This window comes from Branchiostoma floridae, chromosome 1 (genome assembly GCF_000003815.2).
Source record: "Branchiostoma floridae strain S238N-H82 chromosome 1, Bfl_VNyyK, whole genome shotgun sequence".
Lineage (NCBI taxonomy): Eukaryota > Metazoa > Chordata > Leptocardii > Amphioxiformes > Branchiostomatidae > Branchiostoma > Branchiostoma floridae.
The window spans coordinates 7,345,138-7,362,141 of record NC_049979.1 but is presented as its reverse complement, the minus strand read 5'-3'; the positions used below and the strand labels follow the sequence as shown (position 1 = coordinate 7,362,141).

General features: G+C 40.3%; 1 protein-coding gene across 1 annotated transcript in view; it reads left to right on the top strand.

Moving 5' to 3' along the window:
- Positions 1 to 17,004, top strand: part of LOC118425577 (1-phosphatidylinositol 4,5-bisphosphate phosphodiesterase beta-1-like) — a gene marked incomplete in the record, with an annotated part of 44,307 nt that overhangs the window by 11,830 nt on the left and 15,473 nt on the right. The window contains 6 exon segments of the mRNA XM_035834519.1: positions 2,137 to 2,214; positions 2,954 to 3,139; positions 4,220 to 4,398; positions 8,728 to 8,824; positions 9,778 to 9,862; positions 10,285 to 10,357. Coding sequence (XP_035690412.1) covers positions 2,137 to 2,214; positions 2,954 to 3,139; positions 4,220 to 4,398; positions 8,728 to 8,824; positions 9,778 to 9,862; positions 10,285 to 10,357 — 698 coding nt within the window.

The following is a 17,004-nucleotide window of genomic DNA, read 5'->3' as shown; positions in this document are numbered from 1 at the left end:
CGACCCCGTCTATGAGGGGGAGTCTACAGGGCCTGGATCTTCTGTTTTGTCATTTTTTGTTGTTGTGTTAGGCCGGACACACACAAAAAAATGACAAAATAGAAAGCTCGATAAAAACGACTAAAAAAATATCAAAAAACAGCCGGAGCCTAACCTCTGCTTGGAGAGTACCAATCGGCCTGCAGGCCACTTTTCATTGTTATCATGAGGGAAGAGGGAAGGGTCAGACAAAGTATATATAACAAAGATACAGTTTACACCATCATCCTAAATAGAAAAAGAGTCTTATAAGTCCATAATTCTATATGACAATTTTTACATACATGGTACAAAATACTTAATAGTGAGAGTCCATTCATTTTGGTCATTCCATTTACCTTAAGAGTCTCTTAAAGGAAGTCTGTGCATATTGAGGTGAGTTGAGGCTGTGCGTATGTCTGGTGATAGCCGTACTAGTACCGCACTTCAAATCTAAAACAGCTGCTCAGCTCTGTAGTATTTCGAATCATAAGTAACATGGTCATTGCCAATGATGAAAGCACCATCCACTTAGATTTGACCAACAAATGCTACAGCAGAATCAGCAAATTAATTCATTCTATCTGTATAGAAGATTATAAAACTTAAAGTAAAAATGCTTAAAGATGGCACCAACATTATTGATAGTTCACCTTTATCCACTGGGTAACCTATATCCGTTGCATTTAAACACAGAGTATTTTGGGATATCAAGTTGACGGACAGTGATTTCAAACTGTAATATATTGATAGTATTGCAGTTTTAAACCACATTCAGTCGGCTTTATATCCTCAGATACCCTGTTTTGTTAAAACAACGGATATGGGTTACTCTAGCTACGGACGGGTAATAGTGAACTACCATTACATTCTCTTCAGTATAGAGTCGTTCAATGAACAGGAACATTTGAACCAAATATACACCCTAGCTTCTGACTTTACTGAACATCAAACCTTCAAAGAAGAGACTGAACATGTACTTCTAGCTCTTGAATTAGAAAGTTGGTTGTTATTCCGCTGATTTGTTTGTTTGTTTATTCATTTATCCAGGGGTACATGTCGCCTGGCCGGCGTTTTTCAAAGATCCCTGGGGGGAAACCCTGTACATACATAACAATAATCAATGACAATATAAAATCAAATAAATGGTAACTTAGCAAGAATCGACAAAGAATAACGCAATTTAACTAAGACAAGATAAGGCAAATCAATTGTACAACGTTAATCCTAATATAAATCCAAATCATAAGTGAAATCAAATAGGTAATGGGAATCTGATGTCAAAGATAACGGTAGCCGGGTTAGAACCAGATACCACAGCTCACTAGAAAGTACTTTTGAGAAGCAAAAAGTGCTCATTCATCATATTAATATACAATTGCAAGATATTTCAAAACTATGTCTTGCTTTGTTTGCTTAGTAACTAAAAGTGTGTTTTTTGCACGTTGTGGTGCCAGGCTGGAATGGTCTGCCGTGGTACATGTAGATGTGACAGCATTGACGTATTGATTAATGTTTAATTCAATTACCTTGCACCAAGGGGTTGAAAGAGGATGTTGGATGGTTTAATGTTAGATGCCCATGCTGAATTAATAATGTCACTATTATTAGATGTAATCAGAAGATGTACTATGGTGTCATTGGTGTCATGAACACCAAGTGACATACTGTCAGCACACTGTATAGGACTGGCTGTGAGCCATAAGTGATTTTAAATCATACCTGGGCCGCGATAACGTTCGATACAGGTGTTCCGGACCGGATGATGAAAAGCCGTATCACACAGGCTTCGAAGTTTTATCACACAGGCTTCCATCAAATAATTAGAACATAAAATTATGATTCTGTGTGGCATGGTCGAAAATTCAAATACCTGATTTGGACGTTGGAATATTGCTTTTGTATCAATTTTCATTCGAAGGCACCAAATTTTCTCAATTTCTGGAGCATTTCGCATTGAAACATGTGTTTTTCAACAGTGTATTCCGCATCTCCCTCTGTCCCAGCCCTCCCGTGGGTGATACAGAATACACCGTGTTGTATTCTATATGTATTCTTTTCAATCCATGATATGACAGATCATGAGGAGTGTGTAATTACCTTTCCAGCTGTCTGCAGGCACCCCGCTTCCCAGCCCTAAAGACTTGCTGGGAAAAATTCTCATCAAGAACAAAAAGAAGATCAAGAAGAGAGCAGGTAAAGATTCTGCTATTGTAATGATGCCAGCTGTGGGGTCTACCTAAACACCTCAAATGACCTCAAACAACCTCAAACGCCTCATATATGCAGTGTAAATGGGGCAACAACCTTGTGTGGCACTCCGGATACATTGCTTTTGCATTTATGAATAAAAAATCACAGCAAGTCCTTAGTATTCTCCAGTTTATATTTGGAGTTAGTCAGCTGGTTTTGAGATCGAAGCAATTTGAGTCTAAAAAACACTTAGTATACATTAAAGTACAGTTTTATATTCTGAGTTGACAATGATCGATTTGTGTTATGTTATAGTTTATGAGCTAACAGTATCCACAGTTTTATTGTACTGCCGTCTGTGAACTGATGAAGGTATTGATGCCACATGTACACTGCATATTAGGCCCATTTGAGGTGTTTAGGCAGACCAATACCTGTGTAAATATTGATTGATGTGTGTCTGAACATGGTGTTGATAATGCTTCACACTGTTTGTGTATGGGGTGTGTGTGTGCAGAGATAGTGATATTATTTTTCAGAGGGTACCAAATCATTGATTACATGTATATTTTGAAATTAATGTCTGAGCTATAAAAGACATTTTCAGCTGATCTTAGATCGTTAATCTTTAAAGATTGCAGATTACAACTTTATGACTTTCCTCAGTTATCTATCAATCGCAAATGAATAGATACATAGAGATCAGTATACATTGCATCTCTGCTTTGTATTGTTTTTTTAGCACCCGGGGAAATCAAAGACAAAGACATTGTGGAAAATGGAAACAAGGACATGCAGGAGAACGGACTTGACGACGAGAGTGGAGTGGATGAAAGTCTAGCTGAAGAGAAAGCCGCCGAGGACAGCGGAGAGAAGGGGGCAGGCGACAACACAAACATCGTGCCAGAAGAGGAGAGACGTGGTTCAGGTGAGTAGATATGATACATTATCATATAGCCAGGTGCCGCGGACCAATCAGAAGGCCCCGTTCCATGTTGGTTATGACGCCGTAACACATACTTAGATTCCGGCCAGCCCGGTGTTTATCACTGCTTCTGATTGGTCAGAATGAATCGACACCGACACCAGTGTCACTTTTCTCACTCTGTGGTTTTATTTGGTGGTCCAGGCGTTATGACACCAAAGGCCAGGTGTTATGACACCATATACACCTCGGGGCGGGTCATTAACCCTTAATTACTGAATGCCCCATTGGGCAATAGTGGGGATTTGGGAACAAAAATATCAAGTCTATCGAGTCATCACCTACATGTGCTGAAGAATAGCTTTACTGTGTAGTTCTTTTGTATGCCTTGTTTTGTTTGCTTCAGAGTAGTCAGGCAGTTCAATTTAGAGATTACATCCTTTCATTATTTACCATGAAGTCAACAGTGATAGCCATCCAGGTACATGTAAGCTTTACCATGCAGCATGTATTTTTGAGTTAACACCAATGTGTGGGTACATGTTACCCAGTATCTAGCATTCACTATTTCCACCACCCAACACCTTAGTTCATTTCTTTGAAGTGGTCAGTTGGCCTTGGTTAGACCAAACCTGTTAAAGAAAATCTGCATAGCAATAGTGAGTGTTTTAATATTTAGGTTTGCCGTATTTTTGCGTCTCCTCCCCCCCAGGGAATTAAACACACATCACTACCAGCAGACTAGCCCCCTGCTGTAGTGGTTTGCACAAATGTGTGGCCCAAGGGCTACAGAAATGGAGATGGGCACCACCCCTATAAGCATCTGTTACAGATGTACGGGTAACGCTAGTTCACCTTAATTTGTGGGGAAACCTAAATTCGTTGTTGTCAAAAAAACTGGGTATATAGAGATTTCACGTCCACGATGTGGGTTCTCAAAATATAGCACTTTGAAATACTTTCCAACGACTTAAAAATCCCCAAAACCCTATTTTTATATACAACGGATCTTGATTACCCTACCCTACTGATAAAGGTCAACTCGCGTTAACTTTATCTTTTAACTCAACTTTACTCCTCCAGCAACCATCCCAGCCCCAGCCTCCGCCACTACCACAGCCAGCCCCGGGATAGAGAAGATGAACAGTGTGTCAGCTGACCAACCCGAGGCTGACGAGTACGGGGATGACAGTGAGTCTGAGGAGGAAGAGGAAGAGGATGAAGAGAAGAAGAAGAGAAGGCAGGAGCAGAAACGAGACAAGGTAATGACGGAGGCACATTAAGCACAATTTCTCATTTAGCATTTCTCACAATTTCTTTGACAACCTGAGATATGATACCAACCTAATCAAAGTGAAGGAAATTAAGTCCCCGATGGAGGATAGAGTAAGATGGAGAGCACTTTCAAGCCTGGTTCGAGCGGGAGCTCAGCCAAAGTAAAGTAAAGTAAGTCTCAGGAGTAGAGATCATAATCATTGGCTCTAACATGTGGCAAAGGGTTTTTGACAATGGTATCAAACCATCTTTAGCGTGCATTCATTTTGCTAATTTTGAAAACAACTCTAGGTATCTAACCTTGGCACTACCCTGAGTAGTATCCATGACTCGACTTTCCTTGTAGAGGAAAATTATATTCCTGTTGCCGGATCCTCTCAGATCATTTCTGTGAATCTTAATAAATAAAGATAGATAAATAAAAGATGCATGTTGTTACAAGGAACACGGAATAGTATAGTCATAGATTGATCAATGAAGCCAACTGTTGTAAAGGCTCAAAACACAGTAGAGCAAAGATAAATGTAAGGACATACATAGCTGCACCTTACAGAGGTCCAGTCTACAGAGGGACTGTCCTGCTTCATGCAGCTGACCTGTGAAGATGACCTGCAGCTATATATGTTTGGCGCTAGGTTATGGAGTTCTGTCTGATTGCTCTATGATCGATACAGACTGCAGGTTATATAAGGCTCTGCAAGGCCCAGGAGACCTGGAATAGTATGGATGTTATGGTATCGTCCTACTTGTAATTGATTGTTCTGAATGTCACGTATGTTTAAGGATGGCATGGTGGGAATTTTGGAACTTGACATCTTCACATGGAAAATGAATATCTACAACCAACCTTTCCAAAGGGTGTAAAGGGCATCCAATGATAATTGGTCTGGCCACTTAAGATGATAAAGCAGCATTTCAAAAACATGCCATTATTCACCCTCGTTGTAGCTTAACAACATCTACTTCTTGTTTCATCATTTTGCATAAAAATCTATTTGTTAACATCACTTGTGGGAGGTGTGGCCTCTTTGGCCACTTGTGTGGATGGGTAATTGTCAGTTTGTTTCCCTTTCAGTCTTTTGACAGCGTGGCCTGGAAGCGGGAGAACTTGCTACTCCACCAAGTGTCCCTCTCCAATGCCATGAATGCTCCCCCCTCTCCAACTGAAGTGGGCCCGGTAACTTCTGCCCCTTCTCTCTTCCTAATCTGGGACATTCTGATAAAATAAACTTTCTTGGAATGAATGAATGAGTGAAGGATTTGTTTTCTCCTACTTTTTTTACTAATCATTTACTTTCTAAATTGTTCTCCATTCAGTTACCAGCAGATGAGTTTTGTTTACAATGATTGAAATGTGAACTGGTGCACCCCAATTTCTCAACAGGGTTTCAGTGACGAGTGCACAAACTGTACGTGAATCACTAACATCTGCCTTTCTATTTGCCTTTGAGTTTTGAAAACTAACACTTATGCCTTTAGTCTTCCAGATGCACTGAATGGATGCAAGGGGAAATGCAATTTTGTTTTCTCATGATGTGCACTATTATTGTAATGATGTGAAGTCATTAATTTAAAATGCACTGTCTGTGTAATGACTAACTGTACATGGCCTGCATGCCTAACAGAAAAAGGTCTGTGGCAGACATCAAGTTTTCAGACATGTTCTTTTCACATCAACTCCAAATCTTGAGTTGTTCTCTAAGCTTCATTTGTAAATGTCTCTGAAGGCCTGTTTTTGAGTTAAAGAATCTTACATGTATGTACTTCCTCAATGCACTGCTGTTGATTAAGTAACTTATCCAAGATTTGTTAAGAGTATGATTATGATCCAGTGTGTTGTATGGCATTATATGTTAAGATCTTTCATGAAAGCTGCATGTTTTGTTATATGTGTATTTTGATTTTGTTTGCTCGATGTGTTAATAACTGTATTATCATATCTGATGGGATGATTTTTGTGATTACATTTTTGCCGCTTCTTACTGTGGTTTAATTTCAGGTGTTCATTTTTTATCAAAAAAAATGTGTAGACCTCATGCCCCCATGAAATATTTTGATTATGCAAATGACTTGCACATCTGCATAATTTATGCATGTTATGTACAATTTGAACTAACTTACACAGGTCACGATGTTGACAATCCAATTATTTACTACATGTACTTAGAATATTTATAACACTTTCACATTAATTATGCAAATTAGGGATTTATTTGCATAACTGGTACCTGCTAATCTTCCACCTGCCACAAACTACACGTTACATGTGTTCAGTCATATAATGGAAAACACTGTAAATATAGATTTTCTTTATTAAGTTTGCAAATTAAGTCCAAATTTGCATAATTTACACTTAAATATGTACATCTCAGCCAAAGATACCTGCATGCTAAGTATCATGGAAATCTGTCATTCCTATGTTCCGTTATGCTCCTTGGAAGATTTTGACAAAAATGCCCCTGCAGTTACAGAGCAAACTGCTAGGGGGCCCAAACATATGACTTCTTCCTTACATTACAAGCTATCTGCCACCAAAAAATCAAGACCATAGCATTTCCAGGTCAAACGATTCAAAAATCAAAGTTCTGCTTCAGTGCCATGGTCACACACCAGGGTGCCCAAAATTGATCCTGATCTTTCCAACACCTTCCCACATACCAAATATCATTTACAATCCATCCAGAGGTTCCTGGGCTATGCTGACCACAAGTATCCGGAAACACACACACACACACAGACAGACAGACACACCAAAAACTATACCTCCATTTTTCATGGAGGTAATGACTGTCATGAGAGGATACCCGCCACTACATCCTAGCCATCCTATACCCTACTTTAAAAGACATACATCCAGTAGTTGTGGACTTTATTCCCTTCACTTTATCCAATGTAATACATCAACCCTCAAGCACACCTATTTCAAGATACTTTTGGTCATTAAGGTGCGAGAGTAGGACAATTTTGTGTGATTTATGTGGCATTTGTCAGCACGTCTAGAAAAACTGGGATTTGTCAGACCAAAGAGGGATCTTCTTCCCTGATAACTTTCTTGAATCTGCCTCTAACCCAGTTGATTCCCTCTCCATGTCTGACCAATCCACACCCCTGCAGCTGCCATCAGTTCTTTTACAGGCTTGCATCTCAGACAATCATTATGATACAGCAGGTCTTCTTGCTATTTTTGGCTCACTGAGTGAGAGGATGGAATGTTTCAAAGGATTTTCCCACAAAATTTCGTCAGATCAAGGAATGCATTCAACATCTTGGGATGAAAAATTCCTTCAAGCTGGTATTTGAGATACCTGGAGACAAATGAAGTTGCAGCCTTGGAGTGGACATGGCCATAATCTTTAAATCTCATGAAAAAGGATTCATGCATGGTGGATACAGTATTCCATTTGGCAGTGTAATAAAGCACGCCTACTGCAGAGAATATAAGTGCACAGATGCGGCAGAATGGATCAGTTTTACTGTTAAAAAGTTCTCTTTCGGTTAAAAGTCTCCCCATTAAATATGTATCTAAATATATGTATCAGTACTAATGGTTCTGCATGCCACATTTTACACTTGTTCACTGTGAAGTTATCAAGACAGACTCCAGAACATTGATAAAATCCTGGTTATGCATACTTATGTCATCATCTCAAGAAATACAAATTTAGAAAAGTTAAAGGGCAGATTATAGCCTAAAACTTGCTTAGTTCTACCATTAGAGCCAATATATCGTTTGTTGAATGTGTAAATGGCAGCAAGACATTTGAACATCATCTGAAAGAAAGTTTCTTGCAATGATTGCATCCACGCTGCATGGAGTTCCTTATCAGGTTTTTCATAATACAACTGTATTGAAAATATAAATGAGAAATTTCCTATCCTGTATTGTTTGGTTTGGTTTGGTTTGGTTATTACCAACCCCTTGCCTGCCTTAACTACTAGTAACAGCAAAGTGGTTTTAGAAAACAGTGTAAGGCTGATTATGAGTTGGCAGTCTCCCTAACTGTGTGAAGAAAGCATTGCACACTGGTTTGCTCTATGTGTTGGGGGTGCAATTGCCTAACTTAACAGTCACTGACTTTATCACATTGTATGCCTTCGAATTCTACACAACTATAGTGACACAAGAACTGGTATTATCTTTTATTTCATTAGGAGTCCCTCTGCCTTTTTGTTTTGAAATATCACAACTTTAAATTTGAAATTAAAACTAAACATGACACATCCTGGCCTTAAACAAAGTGAGAAGAAATGTCATGTACAGAAGGTTTCAGTTCAAGTCTAAAACCATCTATTGTTCACTGTATGTTGTTACATAGGGCACAGCAGGACAGGAGACCGATGCTGTTGCTGAGATGTCAGCACTTGTTAACTACATTCAGCCCGTCCACTTTCACTCCTTTGAAATTTCAGAGAGTAAGTCATGTTTTTTTTGTGTCTTTCTATCCTTCTATTTTAATCATGGGACAATTCTTAATGCCTTGTTTATTCCATTCCTAAAGCCCCCTTTACAAATCAAGAATTTAGCTGAGTTGTCAGCGAGCTCTAAATTACAAGGAGGCATGACCCCAATTCCTACGAACAAATGGCAGAGTTTCTTCGTCAGCATCAGGGTCATACCTCCTTGTAGTTTAGAGCTCACTGACAACTCGGCCGAGCTAGATTCTTGATTTGTAAAGGGGGCTGTAGGACAACTGAACAGAGAGCTTTAAGTAGTCATGACTTAGCTGTGTACAACTTCCATATCAGAGATTTGACTGAATGCAATAGATTCCTCTACATTTTGAAATGAATGTTAGGATGTGTAGGACTTTTTTGAAAATTCACTGTCACAAGAATTTTGTGTGTAGGCCTTTGATAATAGTGATCAGATGCCCATGGTCATAGCTGCAAATTTAGGGGAGCAGAATTTGAAGAGAACAAAAACAATGGAAAAGTGTATATATGTAATGTTATTGGAAATTTTGAAAACCTACAGTAGTGCAAACTGATACATTCAGTAATGAATTGTCCACCCACCAAGTAATAATTGAAGGACAGTTTCTACTTTTCCATGTAACCTCTTATAATTGCACCAGAATACCCCCACATGAGAAAAAGACATGAATTTCAAGTGATTTGAATGGATGTACCAATGTAAGATCAGTATTTCAGACTCTGAGGTATATACACTTCAGATATTTAGGTGTTCAAGACAATCTTGAGAAGGCCTCTGTGACAACATATATTATGTGGCTGTACAAACATGTACATGTGTATTAGGGAACCTGGTGGAATTATGATAGTGGATGTTACATGTATGTGCCTCTTCCCTGCACCTTTGTATTACCAGCAGTACTAACCATGATGATATTTCCACTGTGTTCCAGAGAGGAACCGGAGCTTTGAGATATCGTCCTTTGTGGAGACAGCCGCCTTGGCCAGTCTAAAGGAGTTCCCTGTGGAATTTGTCAAGTATCCTTCTATCAACAGTACCATTCTGTACATATGATAGAGCTAGAAGTTGTAATATATGACTGCAGAACATCCTATCATGAAATATTGAAAGGCAAAAGTCCTATGATGGCTACCAAGTACATCGTAGAAGGACAAAGTCTTTGTCATTCTACTGGTAATTTGACCTGCAAAGTGTAAAGAAACCTGTTCAATGACAGGGGCCTATGAGTATGATGTTTTATTGCTGATAATTTGAATTTTCGTAGCTTGCAATGATCCAGATACTGGTCATATGTATTCATCCATTTTTGTGTGAGGAAAAACAAACCGTATGTATCACCTGCCTAACCCCTCTCTAATTGAAAAAGTCAGACAGTGCAGAAAAAGTAAGTTCATCAGGTGATTCTAAGACCAGGTATAAATCCTTAACCCAACTCCAGCTACAACAAGCGTCAGTTAAGCAGAATTTACCCACGAGGCACCAGAATGGACTCCAGTAACTACATCCCACAGGTCAGTAGGTCAATTGAATAACAGCAACAACTGCTTATATCATACATGTTGAATGTCAACACTTCACTTTGACAAACCTGGTGTCATACCTAACCTTGTGTGGTGCACAGCTGTTGTAGTAGTGCAGTTATATCTGACGTACGTGTACAATGTAGGTGGTCTTACGACTCTGATGTCGTAGAAGTTCCTTGTAGGCTATGACAGAACTAACTACTAACAAGGATCTAAGCTAGCCCTTTCCATAAAAAGAAAGCTGAATTTTTCAGGATGCCTTAAGATTGCTCTCAGCTTGTGACCATACAACGATTACACACTGTATGTGACCGGACCCTGATACCGGACCCTGATTAAGTACCAGGGTTCGGAAACTGATATTATGGCATGAATTTTCCATCAAAAGCTGGGTCATGTTGTCCTTGCCAGAAAGTTGACTTGAAGAAGGAAATTTTTGTCAGACATGTTTTCAGGGAGTAACGCTACTTGTAGTTCACCTTTATCCGCACTGGGTTTTTTTTTCGAATCAGGTATTTAGGGATGGATATCAAGTCAATGGAAGACTATTTCCCACCGCAATATTTTGAAAATAAAAATGTATTGCAGTTTGAAGCCACCATTTAGATCTGTCGACTTGATATTCGTAGATGCCCTGTCTTTAAAAGCAACTACAGATTACCCCATGGATGAAAGTGAACTTACTTATTTTTGCAAGTTTTCTGGATGCCATCAGTAACCCCAATATCCCTATTATGAAGTAGTGCAACATATTACGATCTGCTTCAGCCAGCCTGAAGACAACACTACATGGCTACAAGGGCCTAGCTTGGTGAACTTACATGCTCGTAATTATTGTAGTATAGATTTTATATCATTGACAAGGATGTCTTGTTATATCTAACCTTGTCACCAGCCATTGGCTTGGGTATATGTACACTGCAGTGGTTCCACTCTTATCTTCATTGACCTTGAGAATGGTGTTCCAAGAAAGCTATTTGTGACGTTTTGACACTCAATCATGTTACCATGCTATATGATCGATTTTGTGCTCTGTTTGGCTGCAAACTAGATTGCAAACCAGGCCTGGTATATACGTGTACTTGGTACAATGTAGTTGTTCAAATCTGTATTGTTACCGTATCTGTTTTATCTTTGCTTTGCAATCTCATTGTCAGATGGGCTTCCGTTTGGTTTCTTGGAAAGCCAGGACTACTAATGGTATTGTACTAATAAGCATATGAAACCTGGTAACATATACTGACATGGGTATTAGTATTCTGAAACTTTCTGTGTAGTTTGTTATTCTCACACATCGTGCAGTGGCAGAGTTTAATTGGGAAAATTAGGTTTTGTCATCTTATCTTTGTGAATAACCAAGATTATCTAGATTACTAGCAATATTTACAATGGACATATAGATTGTTGCCTCCCGTTCTTAGCCACTATTCACAATTGTGCCAACAAATGGTCAATCATCACTCCACAAAAAGACACTTTCAAAGCATAAATTCTATTAGTTTCAATTTCAAATACCTGGTAAGGATTACAATAATTATTGTACTGTATGTAAATCCAAGATATCTCCTAATTATAATAAATGTCCAAGTGGTAGTTCTTTAAAATTTGTATTCTACCGACTTATTCATGATCTATACAGTTCCAAATCTCAGACAAGTGGAATTATTTGTTTTATCCAAATACAGTGTCTCTCCTACTTGTAGAATCCATCAAATGGCATATGTTGCAAAGGTTTCCCAACGTGAGGTATTTGTAGCTCACCTTGTTTTACCCACATGGCAACACAGCTTGTTATATTTTGGTTACTGTAGGCACACTGAGCTGCCAATTGGATCAGTCCTGTTAGCGTTTGTCCCGTTATGGTAAAGCCTCGCAGCAAGAGCAACATCAAAGCTGTTGTTGTATGGAACGTGGGTTGGCTGTTGTCAGCTTACATCTACCACAAGTGGATGAACAAAATGAAACATATGCCAACAGGAAGTAAAGCACCAATTAGATAGCACAAACATCTTGAAGCTTCTCTCTTAACGTCCCAATTAGCCCACATGTGGAGGATGGCAGCTCTTATCTTGTGTTTATTAAGTGAGTGGGCTAGTATGAGAAATGAGAACGTCACATCAAAGAGAGATGCCAAGGAAGTATGAAAACATATAAGTACAAAGACACGGGAAGCGGTCAAAGCTTGGAAACATCAAAACATTTTATTTTCTAAGAGGTTTTTGATAAACTGGGTTGTGTAAGCAAATGGGTTGTGTAAGAAATTTAGGGAAGCAAAAAAAATTGTGTGTAGAAAACAGTAGCATGTCTGCATACAACCATCAGGACACTTGGCAATTTAACATCTTGTAGTCTAATCTACATTATTATTACATTATAACCCTGCTGGTAGGTTGATCTAGTATGTAGTAGTTGTATGCTGCAATAAACTTATTAGGATTCAAGATTCATCTGTAAGCTTAAGAGTCTTCATTACACCCCAGGCATGACTGTAAATATAAACCATTTGGGAATAAACAGTCATGTATTTGCAAAACCTGTAACATATTCCATATCTTTTCCAGATATTAATTCAGTTTCCTCCCAGGGATAGACACACCAACAAACAAATATCATGCAAGTCTTGTAGATATCATAGAGAGGTACGGCCTGTACCAGTGTCAACACCAGCCAACCCGATGTACCCCTACATGCCAAAGTACACTTGACCTCATGATACTGTCTGACCCGTCTAGAATCGACGACATGTCTACCCTAGCACCTGTCGGAAATTCTGATCATGCTGTTATAACTTGTAGACTTAACCTATCTATTCCTACTGTGCACCCTACCAGAAAACATGTTTGGTACTATAACCGTGCAGATTTTGATGTATTTAGGTCTGAACTAAGTAAGATCAATTGGAATTCATGTATGCATGGCTCTATTGATGAGAGATGGAATAGCTGGAAGGCTAAGTTCTTAAATGTTGCAAAAAACACCATCCCCAACAAGAACATCAAGGCTACAGCTCCACGTAAACCCTGGGTAACCTCTGAATTACTGGAGGCTATCCAACACAAAACCGAACTGTACAAAACTTTTAAGTCTTCGCCATCCAATGAAAATTGGAAAAGTTACACAAAGGCCAAAAACCGCCTGACTAAAGACCTTCACCAAGCCGAGGCTGGATACTACGCTGCCGTTAGCGAGAGACTGAAAACTGCTGAAGGTGCTCGTCAGTTCTGGTCTGTTCTCAAACAGGCAACTGGGAAGGGCAAGTCTGCAATCCCGGCTCTCTCTGCGAACGGCTCAGTGGTGGCTAAGGACAAGGACAAGGCTGAACTGCTAAACGACATCTTCGTCAACGTTACAAGTGAAGCAACCCACCCTGACTGTACCAGACGACTTCCTAGGTTCACCAATAAAGAACTAAACACAATCGTAGTGGCGGTGGAGGAAGTCGAACGCACCCTACAAACACTCCAGTCCAACAAGGCCCCTGGTCCTGACGGGATTTCAAACAGACTGCTTAAGGAGGCAGCACCTATCATCTGCGCCTCCCTGTGCGAACTGTTTAATTTTTCCTTGTCAACCGGCCAGTTCCCTTTAGAGTGGAAAAGGTGCAACATCTCACCGGTCTACAAGAAGGGTGATCGCACTAATCCCTCCAACTACCGGCCCATCGCCTTACTTTCTACAGTTCCCAAGGTCTTGGAGAGACTTGTTCATAATCACTTGTACGCTTACCTTATGAACAACAACCTGATTAACGTCAACCAGTCAGGCTTCAAGAAAGGAGACGGAACAGTACTGCAGCTCATGCGGCTTGTTGACGAATGGGCCAAGTCCATTGACGATCCCAACATTGCCTGCACTGCCGCTGTCTTCCTGGATGTCCGTCGAGCATTCGACACCGTGTGGCACGATGGTCTCACCTACAAGCTCTCCCGTTACGGTGTTAAGGGAGCCCTCAACATGTGGGTTGCAGACTACCTCACGGGCCGACAACAACGAGTTGTGATTAACGGCGTGGCATCCTCCTGGGGGCACACTAAGGCAGGAGTCCCACAAGGAAGTATCCTAGGACCGCTCCTATTCCTTGTGTACATTAATGACATCAAAGACCTACCTTGTTCCTCAAACATCAATTGCTTCGCTGACGACACGTCGCTTTCCAAGTCCGGACCGACAGCTCAGGAAGTGGCCAGCACAACAAACACTGACCTTCAACATGTCTCCACCTGGTTCGTTGACTGGGGCCTTGAGCTCCATCCGGACAAGTGCAAGGTCATGTGTATAAAGTCCCCTCGAAGTAAAGTACAGCTACCTACAATCTACATAGCTGGACAGATAGTTGAACAAGTGCCGTTCTATACTCACCTGGGCACCACCATCCACCAGACCTTACGTTGGACTGAACACGTCCAGACTACATCTAACAAGGCCAGGAGAACTCTGGGATTCCTGTGGAAACTCAGAGGCAAGCTATCCTGGGAGGCACTAGAGATGGCGTACAACACGATGGTTCGACCAAAACTGGAGTACGCCTCTGTACTGCTAGGGGACCTGGCTTCTTCATCCAGCAAGATGTTGGAGCGAGTTCACTACCAAGCCGCCTGCCTTGTCACCGGGGCCGCTAGACGAACACCATCAAGCGTCGTCATGCAAGAACTTGGATGGGACAGCCTAGCAACTAGAAGACATTCCCAGTCCATGGTTCTCATGTATAAACTGGTGAATGGCTTAGTCCCTCCTCACCTGCAACCGCTGATACCCACCACAAGAGGCGAGCACAGAACCACACGCCTACGGCTTCGCAACTCTACCCATCTCCACATACCACGCTGCAGGACCCAGACTTACCAGTCAAGCTTCATTCCGCACGCTTCCCGCCTCTGGAACGATCTTCCCCAGGCAATAAAGCAAGCTGGTAGTCTCAGATTGTTTAAACGAAGACTGGCAAACTGGACTGACTGATTGATACCCAGATTTATAGATTGTATTGTAATTTTAAATTGTATGCAATGATTGTATTTTAACAATTGTACAAATTGATATGTATGTATGTATTCATGTGTGGGCCACGACACCAGCATATCGCTGCCTGTGTCCCACGTGTATTGTATTGTTTGCAATTCCAATAAATCAAATCAATCAAATCAAGTCCATACACTGTGTTGTAGTTATGCTGTCCACACGCAAAGCAACTTTTGATGTTGTAAAAACATGTCATTAGAGCAGGACATAAAGAAACAGATTTCTGTACAAATCTTCTGAACTCCCACAGTTTATCCATCTACCCCAGGCCTGAAGACCAGTCTTTAGGGACATCACTGATTTTCTGGGATAAGTCCCATGGTATCTCCACTTCCTGTCTTTGATGACCATTTGTTTTCATCTTCTTTAAATCCAATGAGATATGAGCCAATAGGATGTTCATCAGATTCTGACTGCTTCTATGCTGTGATGTCTAATGATGCACATAATCCAACAGTACTACGTGCATCCTGGCAGGTTTCATTGAGAACAAGAGGAAATACCACTAACATTAGATGTGATTGGTGAGAAAGATCATAGGATGCTTTGATGTGGAAGATTTGACGTTTGCTTTTGACGGTACTTGTCAGTCTCACACTTATGAGCCAATAGTTGAAAAAGGCATCAGTTTTCATGATAGGAAGCTAAAGCTTTTATACAGAAAGCATATATGACGTGTAATTTTCATTACATATGTAAGCTTCCGTCCTAAAATCAATAGTGTTCTAACAAAAAGTTCGCTAGGATTGTAAGGTTGGCATTTGTAAATGGTACATTAATTATAGAAAAAGTTCTATGGAGCTGTCAATGTCTAGTTTTAAAAAAAGGTTTTCTAGTTCAGAATTGACCTTTTTCCTATCTTAGGAAGAAGGCCGATGTTGTTTTCACCCCTGTAGGCGTCCCTTGGTGATTGTCTTTACCAAAACATCAGGCAACACAGCTGTAGGCACGCTGAACTGCCAATTGGATCAGTCCTGTTAGCGTTTGTCCTGTTATGGTAAAGCCTGGCAGCAAGAGCAACATCAAAGCTGTTGCTGCATGGAACGTGGGTTGGCTGTTGTCAACTTACATTTGCCAAAAGTGGCTGAACAAATTTACACATGTGCAAATAGAAACAAGACTAAGTACTAATCAGGTAACACAAATATCATGAAGCTTCTCTCTTAACCACCCAATTAACCAACAGGTGGGATGACAGTTCTTGTGTTGATTGCATGTTTATCAGACAGAGGAAAACATGACGATGAGAAACAAGTACTATTCTCAGATACAGGAGGTAATCAAAGTATGGGAGCATCAATGCTTCAGTCAATACTCATGCACTGTTTATGGTTTGTCAATGAAGAGTTCAACAACTTCTAATATGAATTCTTAGACTATTTTTGGGACATCTTTCAATCTCAGCGGTACACTCTGCAGCCTTAAGGCTGTGAGGTTGGAAAGCAATTACTTTTGCAATACCAAAGAACAGTGAGGAATCTGCGTCCTTTGTGTTGGTAGTTGGTACAATGGCAATTTATTGTGAATAGAATGGTTTAAGATAGTTTTGTGGTAGTAGGAATTGACAGTGTGGTCATTTTTAGCTTGTGTTGTATGTAAGATAGTGAGAAATGTTGGTT